The 21,326-nt window shown below is 38.2% G+C and overlaps 2 protein-coding genes across 3 annotated transcripts in view; one reads left to right on the plus strand and one right to left on the minus strand.

Moving 5' to 3' along the window:
- The window catches only part of LOC310726770 (Fc receptor-like protein 5), a 314,771-nt gene extending 293,699 nt beyond the window's left edge, over nt 1-21,072 (plus strand). The window contains exons 8-17 of one of the 2 annotated variants that reach the window (XM_083542627.1): nt 15,739-16,071; nt 16,573-16,848; nt 18,431-18,679; nt 18,780-18,893; nt 19,367-19,423; nt 19,549-19,599; nt 19,717-19,788; nt 19,891-19,974; nt 20,488-20,543; nt 20,790-21,072. In XM_083542627.1, the coding sequence (XP_083398753.1) occupies nt 15,739-16,071; nt 16,573-16,848; nt 18,431-18,679; nt 18,780-18,893; nt 19,367-19,423; nt 19,549-19,599; nt 19,717-19,788; nt 19,891-19,974; nt 20,488-20,543; nt 20,790-20,846 (1,349 nt within the window). In that variant the 3' untranslated portion in view covers nt 20,847-21,072. The remainder of the gene's footprint in view (nt 1-15,738; nt 16,072-16,572; nt 16,849-18,430; nt 18,680-18,779; nt 18,894-19,366; nt 19,424-19,548; nt 19,600-19,716; nt 19,789-19,890; nt 19,975-20,487; nt 20,544-20,789) is intronic. The other variant, XM_083542628.1, reaches the window with a different exon arrangement.
- The window catches only part of LOC310726767 (sialoadhesin-like), a 185,253-nt gene that overhangs the window by 137,420 nt on the left and 26,507 nt on the right, over nt 1-21,326 (minus strand). The window lies entirely within an intron of this gene.

Below are 21,326 nucleotides of genomic sequence, written 5' to 3' on the forward strand. Positions count from 1 at the left end.
TAACATCTGCTTTTCCTTCCTGTTTATGGAAGGAAGTGGTGGTCACCCCTGCTCCTCTTCTCTTCTATTTTGGTACAGTTCTGACAGCCCAAAGACAACTAAACATTAATATATAATACTTACATGATAAACATTTTACAGTCTATTTATTTCTCCCTCTTAATGTTCTTTTACATTTATAACCTGTTGCTTATTTGTTTGCAAATTCTTTTTTTTTATCTTTTTTTATCTCTCATACCTAAATTAATCTCAAATTGTTGTTTTGATTTTCCGTCGGCTTTGATCTTTTTTTTTTTTTCTTTTCTTTTGGTAGAGCACTTTACTCCATTTTGAAGCATTAAGTGGAGGCCATTCCCAAATACAAACACACACATTATTAACCAGATTAAGGTACGTAATTTCTCGTTCAGTGTGTGAAGTGTGACTTTTCACTTTTGTGTCTATCTCCGTCGCTAGCAATAATTTTATCTGTTAAAAGTAAAAGTTAGTTTGCTCTTTGACTGAGAAGTTCTGAGCATTAAATGAGTGCATGCAGAGTCTGGAGAGATTTACTGAGTGTGAGAGCAGTCCAGGTTCTGCAGGGGAAATTCTGGATGCACTAGGTGGAGTTAGCATTCCCCCAGGAGCACCATTCCTTTCCGCTTCACATGTCTAACAGGTTTGCTCTCTGAAGCACCTGCTGAAAAACATGAAAGAGCTCTGGTTATAAGAGACTATTCTGAGGCACGTGAAATTAGCTAGACCTTTAGTGGCACCAGCTGCACAGGTCATGTGTATACTGGTAGCCAGAGTGCCAGAGGAGGCGGAGTCGCAGCTATTTATAATAATAACCGAAACGTCAAACAAAAAAAACTAGACACAAATGTAACACATTGAAAGTTCTTTACACCAACAAAAAACATTTAGCAAGTCTAGTCAGTCAATTCCATTAATTAGTCTTTTTCAGACCCCCAGCATTTGCAGATTTTACAGGACCTATTTAATGTAACTGTATGAAACCATATGTTTCCATATGTTTGTTCTCTGCAGTAAACCATGTGTCAACTCTGAAGAATCTACAGAGAGCTGAAAAAAGCTTTGAATCTAAGCATGGAATATGCCATAACCTTGTAGCTGTTTTTAGAGCTTTCATACATTGACCATTCACTGAATCGCAAAAGTTTATTACATCATATCAGGAAGAGTCTAATGAGCCACCATGCCACCAATTGGCTCCCTCTTCAGGATGCCTTTACTGAATCGTGAGAACTGCAAAAGAGGCTTCTGCCATGTTTCTGTCCTTGTCGTCCTTTTTCCCCACCAGATGTCACTGTTTTGGTTATTTGTTCCTTTCCTAAACTGCAATTTCTTTCCCAGTTGGGCTCAATCTTCTGCTCTCTCCTGTCCCAGTTCTTAAATTAATCTTTCAGTTTGTCTGGGTTACATCCTCATTTATGATTTTCTTTAGCCCTGGATATTTTTGTTACTTTGTCTATATATGTTTTTGCTTTTTAGCTTGACACGCTTGTTTATAAGTGTAGTAAACTCTGTATGCTCAATAAAGTTTAAAAATCCTTCTGTAACCAATGCAATCAGTATGTTTTGCAACAATTGGGTTGAAAAGTTCTTGAGAGAGTTCTTTGCTTTTATCCATCATGAGACATTTCTTGTGTCACACCTTGGTAATAGGACACCTTTATAGGCCATTAGTTGGGACTGAACCAGCAGATATTAATTTGCATTTGCATTTGATTTCTTTAAGTATAGATTGTGTCACCTTCCTTTCTTAACATGTTCAATACTTTTCCCTGTGTCATTCCAAAATATTACACATAACTTTATTTTTGGACATCTACGGTTTCACTATGGTTTGCATGTGTGGATTGTATGTTACCAATATCTGTAAAAAAAAAAAATGTTAATAGCACCTTTAGAAATATGTTTACAGAGATAAATTGTGACGTGTTACTTATTTTACCCACTGTAAGTGGTACCGCTCGTATTCACTGGTCTGGAAGTGGAAAACAAACTCAGTCTGAGACAAGCTAGCTAGCTTCTGCATTGGCCAACCTCCTCAAAATGTATATCTTTTATTTAAAATGTATTTTAAGTATGTTCAGGGTCCCCTGGTGGTCTAGTGGTTAGAATGCGGTGCTCTCACCGCTGCGGGCCGGGTTTCGATCCCCGGTCAGGGAACCAACCCCAGACACTCTTTGTGCCGGTCCCAAGCACAAAGATGGGGAGAATAAAAAAATAAATGGGGAGGGTTGCATTAGGAAGGGCATCCAGCGTAAAAACATGTGGCAAATCAAACATGCAGATGATCCGCTGTGGCGACCCCTGATGAGAGAAGCCGAAAGAAAGTATTTTTAAGTATGTTCGAGACCAAATCAATTTATCATTCTCCACAGGCATATAAAAGTCTAATTTAGATGTATTCATGTGTGCAGAGCGCTACAGACGTGTTTTGCCAGTATAACTTGGCTGTACCAGTTTCCCTCTGACCAACCAATCAGAGGACGGAAAAATGCTGATGATATTCTGGGCCAGCTAGCTACCCTGTGAGACGAATTTTTTATCTGATTGGTTAAAGAAACAGACCCATTGCTAATAGAGAATAAGGTAAAAAGGCCAGCAGTACTGACTTTGATTAGATTGACATGGCAGCACAGAGAAGCTTAAATTTAATTGGACAAAAAATCATCCACATACACGTTCTAGAAGCAGTGCAGCAAAGAGGACTCTAGGAAATTAAGAAAAGATACTGTTGGGAATAAATTAATACAAGTTCATTAAACAAATATTAGAATTTAGGTTGTAAATGTAGGTCAGTGCCTCTGATAGTGTTTAGGCCAGCAGAGAAGGCTTTGCTGCCCTGATGGCCCACCATTGAAATATATATAAAATATTACATAATTACAAGTAAATTATCTCCGTTTGAGATTCAGCAGCATTTAGGTGTGTAAACTGTACAGTGTAAGCAGACTCAAAATATCAAACGTATTTTTAAGAATCTTTTAATAAAAATCTAATTCCAGTATATGTAAAAGTTCAAAGTTAAAACTGTACGTACCACTAGAGGGAGACAAAGACGTGGCTTTTACTATTTAACAGCTGGATCTCCTTCTTTAACTCTGAAACAAACAAAATGTGTTCTTATATATAGGCACCTACCAAAATTCTCCACAATTTTGTAGACTGTGTAAATGTCCAATACAACTCTGATTTACATGCAAGCTAATTAACACAAGCCTAAAATGACATTCAATTCTCTGCAAGACTGGGAAGAAATGCAACGATGAGGATTAACACTAAACACTGTATTTCATATTATAAGGTGCTTTTGATTGTCTGAATCACTGCCAGTTTTTTTCCTGCATTGTCAGTATTACATTCGATATAACACTTCTGTTTGATTTCTTATTTACACATGAACTTCACTGTACTGTGATCCTCCACTAACAATGAATAATGATGAACCTACACTGGAATCTATTCCACTGCACATTTCATTCTTAATTCCTGCAACTGAAACCATATTCACTCTCTGGATATAAAGCAACTCACTAATTCATGTTCTAGCACAACACACTTTTTATTTTGCACCTGTAGAAACAAAACACTTTACCTGTAAAAACAAAAAAAATACATTTCTCATGAGTATTATTAATAGAGGCCTTAGAGCAAAGACCAGTTTGTGGTAATACTGTATGATTATGTATTTTTATTACTCTTGAATACACTACCCCCCCCCCCCCATTTGCAGTGCCCTACCAATGCTGTTTACAGTGGAGGTGGGGAGCTGTTGACCTCAACTGGGGATGTCGTTGGATGGTGGAAGAAATACTTTGAGGATCTCCTCAATCCTGCCGTCACGTCTTCCATTGAGAAAGCAGAGGCTGAGGGCTCAGAGATGGACTCGTCCATCACCCAAGCTGAAGTCACCGAGGTAGTAAAGAAACTCCTCGGTGGCAAGGCACCGGGGGTGGATGAGATCCGCCCTGAGTACCTCAAGTCTCTGGATGTTGTGGGGCTGTCTTGGCTGACACACCTCTGCAGCATCGCGTGGCGGTCGGGGACAGTGCCTCTGGAATGGCAGACCGGGGTGGTGGTCCCTCTTTTTAAGAAGGGGGACCGGAGGGTGTGCTCCAACTATAGGGGATCACACTTCTCAGCCTACCTGGAAAAGTCTATGCCAGGGTACTGGAAAGGAGAATACGGCCGATAGTAGAACCTCGGATTCAGGAGGAACAGTGTGGTTTTCGTCCAGGCCGTGGAACACTGGACCAGCTCTATACCCTCTACAGGGTGCTGGAGGGTTCATGGGAGTTTGCCCAACCAGTCCACATGTGTTTTGTGGATTTGGAAAAGGCATTCGACTGTGTCCCTCGTGGCGGCCTGTGGAGGGTGCTCCGGGAGTAAGGGGTCAAGGGCCCTTTACTAAGGGCTGTCCGGTCCCTGTACGACCGAAGCAGGAGCTTGGTTCGCATTGCCGGCAGTAAGTCAGACTTGTTCCTGGTGCATGTTGGACTCCGGCAGGGCTGCCCTTTGTCACCGGTTCTGTTCATAATTTTTATGGACAGAATTTCTAGGCGCAGCCAGGGATCGGAGGGTGTCCGGTTTGGTGACAACACGATTTCGTCTCTGCTCTTTGCAGATGATGTTGTCGTGTTGGCTTCATCAGACCAGGACCTTTAGCACGCACTGGGACAGTTTGCAGCCGAGTGTGAAGTCTGGAGAGACTATGTCTCCCGGCTGGCCTGGGAAAGCCTCGGTGTCCCCCCCGGAAGAGCTGGAAGAAGTGTCTGGGGAGAGGGAAGTCTGGGCATCTCTGCTAAGACTGCTGCCCCCGCGACCCGGCCTCGGATAAGCGGGAGAAGATGGTATGGTATGGTAATATAGGAAAAAAGAACTGTCAATATAATATGAGGAAGAAAGATATAGAATAGTGCAGCATTAGTAAGAATAGAATCATAAATGAAGTATATTGTCAGGGACAGTGTTGGGGGTAGCGCGTTACAAGTAACGTGCATTACATAAGAATATTACTTTTCTGGAGTAACGAGTAAAGTAGCGCGTTACTTTATAAATGTACACACTAATATCAGTTACTTTTTTTTTTAAAGTAATGCGAGTTACTTTTCAGTTAAATTATTTTGCATAAAAAAATTAATACTGAATTAAAATGAATGTAGTCACGTAGAATCGCACACTTATATGTGCGAGCCGCGGGAACAGAAGCTGGTCAGAAGCGGCGATGGCAAACCAGAGAATTACATTACTGTGATGGAAGTATTCTTATTATTTTGAAATAGTGGAGGAAAAGGAGAAAGGAATAATGGTTAAGTGTAGATTATGTGTTGGGGAAAAGCTCTTGTCAACTGCAAAAAATACCACAAAAAAAAAAAAAACATCTGCATGCAAAGCACAGCACTACAGATGTGTGTGTGTGTGTGTGTGTGTGTGTGTGTGTGTGTGTGTGTGTGTGTGTGTGTGTGTGTGTGTGTGTGTGTGTGTGTGTGTGTGTGTGTATAATGTTGCATATATGGAAATGGAAACAGAAATATAGAAAACTTTTGCCGACTTTTCACCACTGCAGCTCTATGGACTGCTCAGAATAAAAGGGAGACACATGTACGATGCCATCGCAGCGGAGATAGAGAGCAAATTCACAGGTCGTTTGCTCTTTGTGGGAAGATAAATACTGATAATAGCGCAAACTTTGTAAAAGAGTTCAGAATGTTTCAAGCTGATGATGAAGCAGAGAATGATGTAGACAAGGACGAGGTCATATTTACGGAATTGCACGTTTTACGAGATGACAGTGAAAGGTATGTTCAAAATTTAGTTGATCATCTTATTGTTCTTTAAGAAGTTATTAAGCATTTTAAATGTTTAAGAAATGTCTTTTGCTTTAATATAACTTATTTCTTAATGCCATTTATCTATATTACACCTGTTACACCTTTAAGACATGAAAGAGATACAAGTAACTCAAAAGTAACACAAAATTAATATAATGCGTTACTTTCCATAAAAAGTAACTAAGTAACATAATTAGTTACTTTTTTGGGGAGTAACTCAATATTGTAATGCATTACTTTTAAAAGTAATTGCCCAACACTGGTCAGGGATCCTCCTGCCACGCCTCTCTCTCAGCCGCTCCTGACGCTAATTGCTGACACCTGTTCCACATTACCATTCCCCTACATAAGTTCCTGTTTCGACCTCACCTGCTGTCGGATATACTTTGTCATGCCGAGTGATCAACCAGATCGCAGACCGCCGACATTCCCCGCTGGTTGATGCTTCTTGATCCCCGTCGCAGGATTATACTCGCGTTGCGGATTATACCTAACTCACAGATTGTACTTGCTGTACGGAGTGTACTCGCTTTTTTCGGATTATACCCGCTTTTAGGATTATACACGCTTTCAGGATTATCCCCGCATCACGGTTAGTAACTCTCCCGGACTCTGCTCGCCTCACCGGCAAAACAGCAGAGTGGAGCGGATTCCTATGGAGCATCAGCGGATACATATAGGTACAGTCATCCCAATTCCTCACCAACGAGCCAAGATCACGTTCCTCATCTCTCTCCTGTCTGGGGAGGCTCTACCTCGAGCCTGTAAAATGTGAAGCGCGACCGGGGGCAATTTTGGCTAGTTTACCAGTTTCACCAGGCAATTCTCAGGGATGTTCGGGATGATAGCCGAATTACCAACGTTAGGAAATGAAAACCCAAGTCCCAGACGTTGTATCGGTGGTAGCTTTTCACTCTTTGTGCTGAAGTTTACAACAAACTCTTTTGCCTTGAGATTGTTTTCCTGAAACCAATGCTACAGGCATTTTATCTAACCCAAGTAGGCCTTCTTGTCATTACTGGAGATCAGGTACACCACACCAGTGTAAGCAGACTTGACAATGATTGTTGTGTTAAAATTGGCCATACAGTCGTAGGTGTAGAAAGACTGCAAAAAGGGTCTCAATACACATCCCTGGGGGGCTCCAATGCTGAGGGTGAGGGTGGGTAAAAGAACTCAAGAAGAATTCTGTCTGGTACTGCTGGGTTCAGACATTTCTCAGTGAAGCAAATAGAGGTGTTTCAGTCCTGAATGTGAGGCAGAGGAGCAAATTGTGCATGAGCCCTCAGCCTCTTCCTGTTAACAGCTCATTTCCCTTGTGGCCACTAATGCAAGTCTTTTGTTCCTTCTTATCATCTTACTTACACAGGATAAATCCAGTAATAAAAAGGTATAATTTTAAAATATTTTATTTTTTCCATATTTTGGGTCACTTTAGAAAAAATTGTCCTCAAATTATAGACTAAAAGAATGACATTTTGTGTATTTTTATTGCTCTCAAATGTCAAAACAGGTCAAATTTGTATGTAGTATATAAGGGTTGAAACAGGAACAGAAACTTCATTCTATTCTTGCTCTCTATCTGTGTGTGTGTGTGTGTGTGTGTGTGTGTGTGTGTGTGTGTGTGTGTGTGTGTGTGTGTGTGTGTGTGTGTGTGTGTGTGTGTGTGTGTGTGTCACTCTGTGAGTACAGAGGAAGTGGTAAGGCTTTAACACCCACCACTGCTCTGCTATTCAGTCAGTTAATAGATGTACAGGATGGAGTTCAGTCCACTCGCTGTGATGTTCTGTGAGTAAATGTTCTCTTTGTGTCTTCAGTAAAGTGAGTGGTGGGGTATAAAGTTGTACATCTTCAGTCTGAATGTCCTGATTGGTGGGTTTATTGTGCAATTGGGACATTGTTTACTTCATCATGACTGTTCAGTTGAATATCTGTTATGAGAAGGGTCCATTTTAATTAGTATCTACTCTCAGGAACTATGAGATTGACATAATCTAAATGATAAATGAGTCTGTATTGTTTGAATTTCTACCTGATCTTCTGTGTCCTGCTTCCATCTGTTGCCTAGTGATACCTCTCCTGATTTTTTTGTGCTGATAAAATAAATTGACTGGATGGTGTTTGTCCTTTCACTAAATGTTAAAGTAATGACTTGTATTTCAGGTGCTGTGGTGAGACTGATAAACTTTCATTTGCACAGTTAGACTTTAACAAAATAAAATATTGCATTAAATACCCATACTGCCAAAAGGCCTTAGTACCTTTGTTTCCATTATTGGTTCTTTAATGGTCTGTGGTCGGTTTCTGACACCTGGTCTTTCCGTGACACAAGGTTAAACATCTGTATTAATGTACATTTCTGGTTTTCTGTAATGATGATGGTGGTCAGTGACAAAAAAAGAGGCATACTCATAGAGAATTATTAATGATGTAGTGCACTGTTTTAAATATTGTAGAAAATTATAATCAAATAAATAAGGTTGTACAGACAGATGCAGTTTCAACAAGTTTTTATGGCTTTTATTTTCATCTCCTTGTCCTCAAACTGTGTGCAGAAAAACACCCGGAAATTCCAGTGCAAAATGTCTATGATTGCCTGTGTCTTTTGGAAATCAGTAGTGCATGTAACTATAACCCTCTTAGTACCAGTAAGAAGTCAAACAGTGAGACCACACCATTGCTCACTGCTGCTCCCTACATGAGGAGGTTCCACAAACCTGTGTGTGAAAAAAGATGTAAATGTGGCATATGCAGAGGCATGAAATAAGATCGCATAAAAACCTTTAATGAAAGAATGCTTATTTATAATGGGAGTTTCTACACACCAATTTTTCTTATAATCATTATGTATTACCAACTTAACAAAAAGGTCCCCAAAATATATCATGTGCAAATGTGATATACGTATAAACGTGCAAACCTCCATCCATGCAAATCAAGTTTGCAGATCACATTACTGTGGAAGGTCTCATTAGTAACAACAATGTAACATGTTACATAACACGTTAGTAATAACAATGAAACACCATACAGAGAGGAAGTTGCACAACTGGTTAATTTATGTGGTTCAAACAACTAAAGTGAGGAAAAACATAGGTTGTGTTGGACTTTTTGTCAATCCCACACTGACTGTATGGAGAGTTTGCAGCACCAAATTTGTATGGGTGGACATCACAAAAGATCTCACCTGGACCACTAACACTGCAGCATTGTCTAAGAAGTCCAAGCGGCACATTAATTTCCTGCATCAGCTGAGAAGGAAATTCTCCACCCATTCTCAGCACATTATTTTGAAGCACAACTGAGAGTGTGCTGACTGAGCTGCTTCAGTGATGGCTATAGGACCTCTATCAATGAAAAAAGTGAACAGCGAATACAGCTGCTAAGAACATCATTGTCCTGCCACCATCCTGACCATTTTCCTTGCACAATGCTCCAGCAAAGCCCCCAGTATTGTAAAGAACCCCACCAACCCCTCCCACAGTGTCTTCCAAATGACATTTCTTTTCCACATTCTGATGTTTGAGATTCTGAACTGTATTCTGGGTTGTTGCAATTGAAGTGAACGATGGTGACAATTATTAGAACATGCAGCAATTCAGTAGTTCATAGACCCCTATTATTTTTGAAGTGTTTTAAACATATTACAAAAATCACACTGATTTAGACAGAATTTAATTATTTATTATTATTAATTATTGTTTCATCAAGTTCCCAACTATTAACCAGATTGATGTAATAACTGGTTACATATGACATAGAATTCCAGAGAGGTTTCTATAATAATGACATTACACCATCTTACCATGTAAAACTAATCTAATGTGAACAGGCCTGAACTGTGTCCAGTAGAGATGTGAGGTGGATCAGTGTGTTGTTCTAATGATCTCCCATATGCATCATGTTCATGTTTTTTTTTTTTTTCCCTCTGTAATGTTAATGAAAACACATTGCAGATCATGTTTTCATAACTTTTATATTAGCATTAAGGAAGAACTATGTAATTTAAATAGTTATCCTCAGATCATTACCTCAGTACCTCTAAATTATATTATTAATCTGCACGAAGCACATAATTCTGTCAGAAATGACATTTACAATCAGGAGTTAAACAGTTTAGGGGCCTGTAAACCCTAAACAATGGACATAATTAATTAGACTTAATCTTGAGCTCGGATTTCTGTCTTTGTAAATTCTACTTAGTTCTCCTTATATCCCCTTCAGTTTCCCCCTAGATATCAAAGTCCATTTGCTGATTCAGATTATCATTTAATGTGGGGCAAAAAAAAAAAACACATCAATGACCATAAACTATTATTGTACTTTTTTTCTCTCTCTTGTGTGTGATGGAAAGAAACAAGAAGTTTTAAAAAAATTGGAAAGAGGAAGGAAGAGTGGAAACATAGTCTGAATGTATTAAAAGAGAAGTTAAAGGGGTTAAATTTATTTTTCTTAATAGTTTGTTCTAACAGTGACAGAGGAAGTGATGAGGCCTTAACACACCTCTGCTCTGTCAGTTAGTTAATCATTAAAGCAGTGGTGAGCGACGCATTTGGTACCTGGACCTTCAGTGGGACCTTCAGTGGGGACTTAATCCACCTCTTAATACCACCACTATCACGTCGCAATTATAAAAACCATAAATACTATACAACAACGCAATAAAACAACACATGGCATTACAGAGAGTGAGAGAGACATTTCACATATGGAAGGTGAATACATGAATATATTACCACAACTGTGCACCTACATCATCTGGAGCAGTTCCGAGTCAATATTTTGTCTAATAACATGACAAAAACATTATAAATTTAAATAAAATACATCTTACTCACCAGAGATGCAGACTCATGATGTGCAGCGCTCCTCAGTGTACCCCTCGTATTCACTGGTCTGGAAGTGGAGAACAAACCCTTTCCCAGGCTGAGACACACTAGCTAACTTTAGGGTTGGCCGACCTCCTCATGATGTCTAGCTTTTCTTGAAATTAGCTTGATTTTTAAGTATATCTCAGACTGAAGCAATTTCTCTTCCTCTGTCAGCTATTGTGGGAATAAAAAAGTCTAACTCAGATGAATTAAGATGGTGCAGAGCTACACTCGTGTTTTGCCAGTCAAACTTGGCTGTAACAGTTTCCCTCTGACCAACCAATCAGAGGACTGAAAAATGCTGACGATATTCTGTGCCAGCTAACTGGCACTCTGAGGCGAATTTGAAATCTGATTGGTTAAAGGAACAGATCATTGCTAATATTGCCTAAGGTACAACAGGCAGCACTACAGAATCTAAAGGCTCTGGGCAGATTAGATTGAGATGGCAGCACATAGAGGCTGAAATCTGATTGGACTAAAAATCTAATATCCACATGCAGGTACTGGAAGAAGTGCAGCCAAAAGAAACACTATGAAATGAACTTTTGAGAATTAATTAATACAATTTCATGTAAGAAATATTAAAATTTAGGTTGTAAATGTGGGTCAGTGCTACTGATAGTGTTTAGGCCAGCAGAAAAGGCCTTGCTGGTCCTGACCGCCCACCACTGCATTAAAGAGACAGGAATAAATTTAGTCCACTTCCTGTGATGCTCTGTTTATAAATGTTCTTGTTGTGTCTTCATTACAGTGAGTGGTGAGGTATAAAGTTGTTCATCTGCAGTCTGAATGTTCTAAGTAATGAGTTTATTGTGTGATTAATTGATATGTGCTGAATGTTACAGTGCAGCAGCTCATGCTGGCTGTAAGATAATACTAATAACCACAGTTACTGCATATCTGATTACTTATAATGAAATTATTTAGAATGAAACAAATAAAGACATCAATGAGCAGAATAATGACATTTTTTCCTTACAACAGATTGTAGTTTAGATTTTCTGTATACAAATTAGTCTTGTGTTTTTAGTCTGATGGATGTGTTTTTTCCATTAAACTAAATGATTTTCATATTTACATCATGTTTTTTGTTTCTGTTCCCATTTCAGTGTTGGTTTCACATGCATCAGTGGCTCATGCTCAAGGTGATTTATTTATTTATTTCTATTAAGCTGAGAAGGTGGTGTAGAATTGATTTTGTGAGTACCATATTTTTCGGACTATAAGCCGCTACTTTTTTCCCACGTTTTGAACCCCGCGGCTTAAACAATGAAGCGGCTTATTTATAAATTTTCCTGGGTTTTTCCCGTTTTCACAAACTCCAAGCCAAAAAACTAAACCCATAACATTAGACCAATGAAATTTTCGAACGGAAACGAAAAAAAGCACCTCACCTGTGTTCTGAGCTGCACGGCATCGGGAGAAAAAATATTTTTTTTGAACGCACGACGAAATCAAAAGATAAACTCCCGAGAAAAATAGTTGTGAAAGGAAGGAAAAAGACATTGAACAATGACTTTCTTGGTTGGCTACTGTTTAGATACAAGCCGTTGTAGCATGTTGAGTCTGGGTGAAGGGAGAGCTCGCTAACTCCAGTTGCAACAGAAATCATATAAGCACAGACAGGTTTCCAAAACTCCTGCTTTTTTATTTTTCTTGGCAACAGCGTTACGGTTTAGTCAAAGAAACTTAGAAATCAGCATCAGAAAATAATAAGGACATATTCCTCGGTCTCCACACATTCAGAAAATAGCGGAAAAATGCGGCGCCAGGCTATTCCCAAAATACCGCTATGCTCCTAACCGACGCGCCCGATTTCACCCGTTAAACCGTGTAACGGACATTGTCTTTTGTTAAAGCCTGTGTAAAGTTTATTACCCCTTTCAACTAATTGCCCAATTGCACAGCCTTACGAGCGTGCTTATCATGAATGCTGGGTCTTGTTTGTTTTCTGAGAATCTACTGCACCTACTGGTAACTTGTTTGCCACCTATCAATAAAAAATATACTAAAAACCTGGATTATTCTGGTTAGTCACATTGTACTGCTATTATTTTGAACAATACTGTATGGTTGGGTGATAAGTGCTAAATGAGAGTCAGGTGTGTGATTAGTAAGCCGGCGAGCAGCTCAGCGAGAATCAGGGAGCTCCCTGACAGTAAGTGTTAAATTATGTTTACAATACGGTAATTTGCGGTGTATTTGTTTGTTGAAATAGGCTACAATTACTTTTTAAGTGCAGAAATAAGCGATCGAATGAGATCTCGGAACGGATTAAATCACTTTTACATTCATTCTTATGGGGAAAATCAGTTCAAACGTACGAGCAAATGGACACACGAGCAATTTTTTTAAGAAAGAATTATGCTCGTACAACGGGGTTCCACTGTATATTGTTGTATTAATTAAAACAGGTGACACAAAACCAACAGTGATCTGAACATATTTCACATATTATGATCAAAGCAAATTTAATGGCTGTGTATGTGTTTGGACAAAGTAACAGGGATTTAAAAGTAAAGCAAGCTGACTGAGGCCTTCTAATGGCTGGATGCAGTGCATTTTTTTAAAGTCAAGTTCTAATGGACCCTGAGCCGGGAATCCCTGAATGAAAACACATTCTTATAAATCCTTCAAACCAACCAAAGTGTGAATAAGCTTAACAAACTAGCTGGCTAGTGATAAAAAATGGTTAAAAAGGTTATCAAACATTTGTAACAACATAAACAATAAACTTTGAATTAAATATATTTTGACATAGTCAGATGTTAAAATTTAATGAATCTACTGCTAAAGTGAAAATCAGCTATTACACCATTATGATTTCATACCAACAGCAAAACCCAAACCGACTATCAGAGTGAATCCTCAGAGCTCCAGCTACACTGGAGACACCATCACTCTGAGCTGTGAGCTGCAGGGGACGACTGGATTGGAGTTTCTCTTTTACAAAAATTTTCAGTTGGTTGAGCTTCTGAACAGTAAACGAGCAAACTCATTTAAAGTGACAGTCAATAATGCAGGAGAAACAGTGTACCAGTGTCGTGCATGCTCAAGAAACTATTTTCACTATTCCAGCTACTACAACAACTCCTTCAAAATGCAACACTGCATTTAAAATGCCATAAACACAAATCAGAATGAAGCATTTGCATCAAATGGCAAACACCTCTTTCATAATAATACATTTCTGGATATACCATGTAAACACTAAATCTAAAGTTCTTTGGTCTTTCATAGGCTTATATCTACATTTCAATACAATGTTCTACAGTGAAAGTAATCTGCTGAGAGGAGTAACAAGTACACCGGAACCGGCAATGCAATATAGAAACAGAAAATATGTATTAGGCCATAAATTACTGTTGTATACATTAGCATACAACAAAACAATAAACATGTAAACCAAAAATATATTATTTACAGTAAAATACAGTAAATTGTGTGTGGGGTCACAGTCCAGGAATTGGCAGGGGGGAGTGGGGGGTTGCAGTCCTCAGTGCTAAGCTTCATCTCTGCTCCGAGCTGGGTCTGGCCACAATACTTCTTCCACATCACAAGCTACGTTTTCTCTTGCCAAACATTTAGGGAAGTATCTCCTAGCATGGCGTATCCAACCTTAAACAGAGGCAACCTCTCTGTCCCCACATGCGTCCTTCATTGCCTCTAGAAATGGCATGAGGGCCAAGGGTTGGCGATCATACATTTTCCAGTGCCAGGCTGAGAAGAATTCCTCTATGGGATTTAGAACAGGTAAATATGGGGGTAGGTACAAAACTACAAATTGTGGATGGGTGGCAACCCAGTTTTGGACCAGAACAAGCCGGTGAAAACTAACATTGTCCCATATAACCACAAACCTAACAGGTGCCTGATCTGGATCAGGGACAAGCATTGTGTGAATTGTATCCAGAAAAGTGAGTATATGGCCGGTGTTGTATGGACCCAGTGTGGCATTGTGATGGAGGACCCCATTTTGAGTGGGGTCCTCTCTCAAATGGCACCTTGTAAAGTTGTAAATGGATGGCTTAGAGTTACAGATATTTATGCAATACTATGCAGTCATACCTTTTTTACAGTACATAGTTGAATACCTGTTCTCATTTATGAAGGATCAAATTATAGACGACTCAAGTTGGGCTGGACTCTCACTCTCTCACGGTCAGACCATGGTTGATTACATGATCAACAAGTGTTGCTCTGATCTCATCAGAGATGGCTCTCCTTCCTTTTCTTATTTGCCCTCATCCTCTTCTTCCTCTTCCTCTTCCTCTTCCCCTTCCCCTTCCTCCTCCTCCTCCTCCTTCTACTCCTCTTGCTCTCTGTTCATTGTTATCATCCATTGTTCAAAACAGGTAATCTGATCTTTGACCTATTTATAGGCCTATCTATACTACTGTAAAGTAAAGCAGTGATTGGTTAGTGATCAATTAAGCAATTAGTGTTTGCAGATGTGTCTGTGTGACCTGGTGACTAAGTGTAGGATTTTGATTAGTTGTGTTTGGAAAAGAAAAGCAAGTCACTTCTTTGTGTTTTAGGTAGAGAATTGTGTGTAGTGTTTTAAAAAAAGTGTTTTATGCAATTGAAGACTGAGTCAACGGCTGAGAAATAGCTTATGGTTTTGAAGATTTGGCATGGAGTTTTCAAAAATCGTGTGACATAATTAATAAAAGATTTTGTGTGTAAGCAATTGGTAAAAACTGTAAATAGTCTTGAAATATGTACATGTATTGTTTAGCAAAAAAAAGAAACCACCCCAAAATAAATACACACATTCATAATCTCTTATAATCATATTTATGTCTGTATGGAAACAGGGAAATGCAGAAATGCCTGTAATAACAAACCACAATTAATTTCTGGATTCTGATTCAATTCTAGTCACTTTTTAAAATATTAAAAATAAATTATAGGATGTAGGATGTGTTTGTGAGTTTATTTTAGTTAAAACATTAGACACAATTATACATTCTAATATATTCTATCAATAAATTAAAAAAAGTCTACTGATATCTGTGCAGAGAGACCACAGGCAGTACTGAGTGTATCTCCACAGAACTGGCTGACTGAAGGAGACTCAGTGACTCTAAGCTGTGAGGTTACAGACTCCTCTACAGACTGGACATTCAGCTGGTACACAGTTGTTCCCTACAGAGACGGTGTAACTCAAATAAAAAATACTGACTATGTCATGTATGTGGAGCTTCTCTCAGACAGCAGCAGAGGATCTGGAGGCTCCTACACTCTCAGTCCTTCTGCTCTTCATCACACAGGAGTTTATGTGTGTAGAGGAGAGAGAGGAGAACCAGCCTTTTACACACATTACAGCAATACTCAGCCTCTATGGATCTCTGGTAAAGAAGATTTGTTTAAATAGTATCGGATAAATAAAGTTAATAATTTATAAAAGTAAGAAGACATTTATGTAGCATTTCTTTATTAATATTTATAATCCAGTTAAAGATTCCTAAACGTGAAGAGTCCATTTTCCCCCTTACAGCAAATGATGAGAAATGTGATCTCTGATCATGTGCATCTATTCCCATTTTCACCTTAATCACTGTATGTATTTATACCATGTGTTTTGCACTCAATTTAATGCATTAACAGCAATTGCAAGACATTTCTGTTTTTTACCAGTTAAATTTTTTTTCTTTATATTTAACATTTGCCTTTTTGCTGTTGTAATAATGATGATTATTCCATGTTAAACCTGAGTGTTTTGTCTCATGTGGTGAACTGTGGCTTTAATTATCAAATTAATATACAACATTCTGAACACACACACACACACTTTTTTCCTAAATGCATTACAATTTGCAAATATATTTATTTGTATTTCTTCTGTGTTGAAGGTGAATCTCCTCCAGTGTCTCTGATCATCAGTCCCAGCAGAACTCAACACTTTACTCACGAGTCTCTCTCACTGAGCTGTGAGGACCAGAGTAACTCTACTGGATGGACAGTGAGACGATACACAGACAGTACGAAAATGTTGGATTGTACATGGTGGGGATCTGTTACAGGATCTACATGTTACATCAGCTTCCTCTCCACATCCTACACTGGAGTTTACTGGTGTGAGTCTGAATCTGGAGAAAACAGTAATCCTGTCAACATCACAGTTCATGGTGAGTCTTCATGTAGTGTGTTTACTGTTAAAGTAAAAAAAAAATTAATAACAGAATATTTAGAAGTTCAGTATTTATTAGTTTACAAATCAACAAACTGTTCAAGAAGAAATAGTTGTTATTTTTTTCTCTCCACATTATTCGATAAATATTATTGTTAATTCTAAGTATGGATGTGTGTAAGGTATGTTTTACAAACTGACTACAAGTTCACTTACATACTCACACTGATAATGTTATAAAATGTATTAATTATTAATAATTATTAAATTATCAGTAATTCATTAATTTAATTGGTTATGGTGATTACTGCCACTAATTAATGTTTAACGTTATGATATTTAAATTGAGTCTGTAATGTAGAGTGCAAGGTGGAAACCTGTTTTATATCAATGAGCTTCATGATTAAAAATACATGCAAAGTGCAGTGTGTTTCACCTTCACTCATAAGTAAATATGTAGATGATTGTCACGGATCCACCTGCCACGCCCCTTCAGTAGCTGTCACGCTGCCTCGTTCGACAGCTGTCTCTCGTTACAGCTTTCCCCATATAAGTCTCCGTTCCGACATCACTAATGTCGGACTTACTTGATGACTACGGTGAGCGGCCTGGTTCCCGGCCGCCAGCGGTTCCCACTGGTTGCCACTCCTACTTCCTCTGGACTCTGTTGAAGGCGTGGCTTGTCTTCTGACCCCCGCGAGGGCTTCTCTCCGCCTCTGATCTTCGCACAGAGGGTCGCCCAGCCTGTAAGCTCAAGTGTCTTTCATATAAGCCTCATATGTCTTTCCCCATATAAGTCTCCGTTCCGACGTCACTAGTGTCGGACCTACTTGATGACTACAGTGAGCGACCTGGTTTCTGACTGCCAGCATTCCCTGCTAGTTGCCACTCCTACTTCCTCTCCAATGGATTATACCTGTTCCGTGGATCGTACCTGTTCTATGGATCGTACCTGTTCCGTGGATTAAACCCATTTTGTGGATTGTACTTCTCAATCGGATTATACCGGCTTTATGGACTCCTGCATTACGGTTTGTACGTTCTTTAAATGGTGTTTCTGTGCTGTATAAACTTCAATAAACAATGATAGAGCTACTTCCGCTTCCGACTCGTGCTCCGTACCCTAACAGTGATGGAGTGGAAAGGAAGAGCATAGAGCTCAGTGCTGTCATCTGTGACTGTTTCTCTGCACACACTCTTCACTCCTTCATTCTTGCATGTTCAGTGATGCTGCTCTACACACTCAGTAGTGTCGCCTCACACACTCTATTAAACATTAGATTTAAACAGCATCATGTGTTTTGTTAAGTTACATGTATTGTAGAAGATGCTGGAGCTTAATATTTTCATACAACACAGTTTACAGTCTGCTTTATTTTCAACATTAATTGTGAAATACTTCCAGATCCCTTTTATTTCCTATCATCTAATCACAACATCAGATGTTCGTACTAGTCTTGTCTAACACTGAGCATCTTCACTACAGTAAATGTCTGTGTAAAGCAAACAACACCATCCAGGACTTCTCTAATCGTGGATGCAAATTTATTATATTGTAAATATGATTTTCTGTGTTCTAGATGGTGATGTGATTCTGGAGAGTCCTGTTCATCCTGTGGCTGAGGGACATCCTCTGACTCTACACTGTTTATATCACAACACAAATCCATCAAACCTCCGAGCTGATTTCTATAAAGATGGATCAGTCGTCCAGAAGCAGACTACAGGAGAGATGATCATCCATAAAGTCTCAAAGTCAGATGAAGGTTTCTACCACTGTAAACACCCAGAGAGAGGAGAGTCACCGAGAAGCTGGATCTCAGTCAGACGTGAGAAATTTATAAAATTTTTATTCAATCAGTTGTTTTAATAATGCAGTTTATAAGTGCGTTGTTTAAGAGATTTTACCTTCTGTTTATTTCGTCTTAGTTTCTAGACCCAGTGGTGGATCAGTAGGAGTGACTGTTGGACTGAGTTTGGTGTTTTTGTTCATTGTTTTGCTGATTTTAATGATTCTGCTGTGGTACAACAAAATGAAGAAAGGTAATAATAATCACTTTAGCTAAGATTATATGGCCATATATAAATGACAAAAACAGTTCAAGGTTATTTGCTGAATGGGAAAACATACTTGCACCAACTAAAGATCGAAATGTCTGCTGTAATTCGGTAGACACCACATTCTGTAAAAAATTTAATTATTAAAGTATATTATTATAAACCCCAAAAGCAGTTGTAATGTTATAATAATGATGTATTTATTTCATTGCATCTTTATATTTAAGTTGTAAAATTTTACTGTAGATTTTACTGTAGTCTTTGCAGTTCAGAAATGTTTTATTATTCTGGTATTAGAATTATCTATAATTATAAGTTGTTTCTGGTTCTACTGTATATTTTAACTTTTATGGTCTTTCTGTGTAATTTAAAGTTTTGTTATTCACATCCTCTTTAGATCTATAATCTCTCTCTCTCTCTCTCTCTCTCTCTCTCTCTCTCTCTCTCTCTCTTTATAGAAAAACAACAGGAATCCAATCAGGAATCTCAGTCAGGACACAAACCACTTCAGACTGGTCAGATTCTGTCTCAGTAACTGATTATTTCTGCATCTGTTCATTAAAATACTTACTGTTACTGTAATTTAACTTCATAAACATTTCAGATATTAGATTTAGAAATTTTGCCCTGATTTCTGTAGGAAATGAAAACCTTTATGCCGCTGTGGATCAGGCAGATACGAGTGGAACAGGTAGCTTTATTTCATTTCAGACTTTTTCTCCTGCATTAAGTATTGATTTACTCTTTACAGTGTAGTAGTAAAGTAAAGCAGTATCTTGTAGTGATTAACACACTGCACTGTGTTCAGATGAAGCTGCAGCTGAAAGCAGTGACACTTACGCACAGGTCATGAAGAAAAAGAAGGCAAAGAAGAACAATGGTAGTGTTTTAATGCAAATTTTCATGTAAAAATGTAATCACATTCAGTCATGTATTATACTGATGAAGATCATTGAGATGGTTTTGTTCTCTGCTACTGCAGGTGCTGATGCTGAACTCGGCATGAACGATGTGACTTACGCTGAGATTCGACTAAAACCCATGAAAAAAGAGAAGAAAGCACAAGGTAAAGATAAATAAATAACATTTATTCTGCATCATTGATCACCTGCACAGTGTTATTGTTTTATGTAATGATGTAATAAAACACTCTGTTTGGTGCTGCTACAAAGAAAAATGTCAACAACAGAATAGTGAAATGTAGAGATTTTAATCTCCTTATAACGGACAGTATTAGCTACTTTAAATGTAAATTAATTATAGAACCATTGGTAATTTATTTTCTATTAATTATAGTGAAATTACACAGTGGGAAATTATACAGAGCAAGTTGTTTCCTGTTCTCACTTTCAGTATTGCAGCTATAAACAGTTATTGTTTAGGCCTCTCTTTTTCTTTTCTCTACATTAATAGGAAAATGCAGCTTCATAAGTTATAAACATAGTGGAAACTCATGTTCTTGCAAGTTCATGTGAACAAGTTAATATGTATAGATAAAACCTGTCCAATCAGACTTGAGAATTCAACAGTGCTGTAGATGATCTGTCATTTTTCATTTTCATTTTTTGCTCCCGAGTAGAAAAGACCAGTGTGGGTGATGATACTGTTTACTCAGAACTGCATCAGAACATGAAGGTAAAACTCATCACATTTATAAAGCTTTAAAGACGATCCACACACCATGTAGAAAAGGCAGTTAAAAAGACAATTACAAAAACATTAAAATTATTATGTTTACATATGCAGATGAACAAATCCAACATAAATGTTATTTTTGTATCTACACAAATTTTTCTTGTCTCATTCTACTTGGTCAATTATGTCATAGCCACTTAAAAAAACATTGAGTTTATGTTTGTAACTGTATGGTTGCTTATACAGTATCTGGACTTCCAGTATGTCAAAGAAAGGAGCAGCAGGGAACCATTTTATCCATAATGGTGGAATGAGATGAACTGGTCAGTACAGCAGCAATGTTCGGCTGGATTCAGTTTCAAAGTTATGCAAAATAAAAGACTAAATAACATTTATAAATGTTTGGATGTACAGATATCTGTTTAAATCCAGGATATTTTTATGAAGGTTACCTTTTATCACTGTCCTTGTTGGTCTATTTATGTATCTATTGCAATTCATACATGAAATAAAATCAGTTATCTAGTCAGTTATGTTCAAGTTTATTTTGTTCACTTTTATTTATGTTCTTACAAAACTATTTTCTGATCACTTTCAAAGGTTTATGAACATTAGGTTCAAATTCAAGAAGTTCTATGAAGGTGCCACTTGACGATCTAAAAACCTGAATTATCTCATCACACCAATGCAACATCACCACAAACATTTTTCTCTCTCTTTAAGTCTCCCTTCTTCTTCTTCTTTTAGCTGCTCCCATTAGGGGTCGCCACAGCGGATCATCCG

Source organism: Silurus aristotelis (assembly GCF_946808225.1).
Source record: "Silurus aristotelis genome assembly, chromosome: 5".
NCBI classification, from domain to species: Eukaryota; Metazoa; Chordata; class Actinopteri; order Siluriformes; family Siluridae; genus Silurus; species Silurus aristotelis.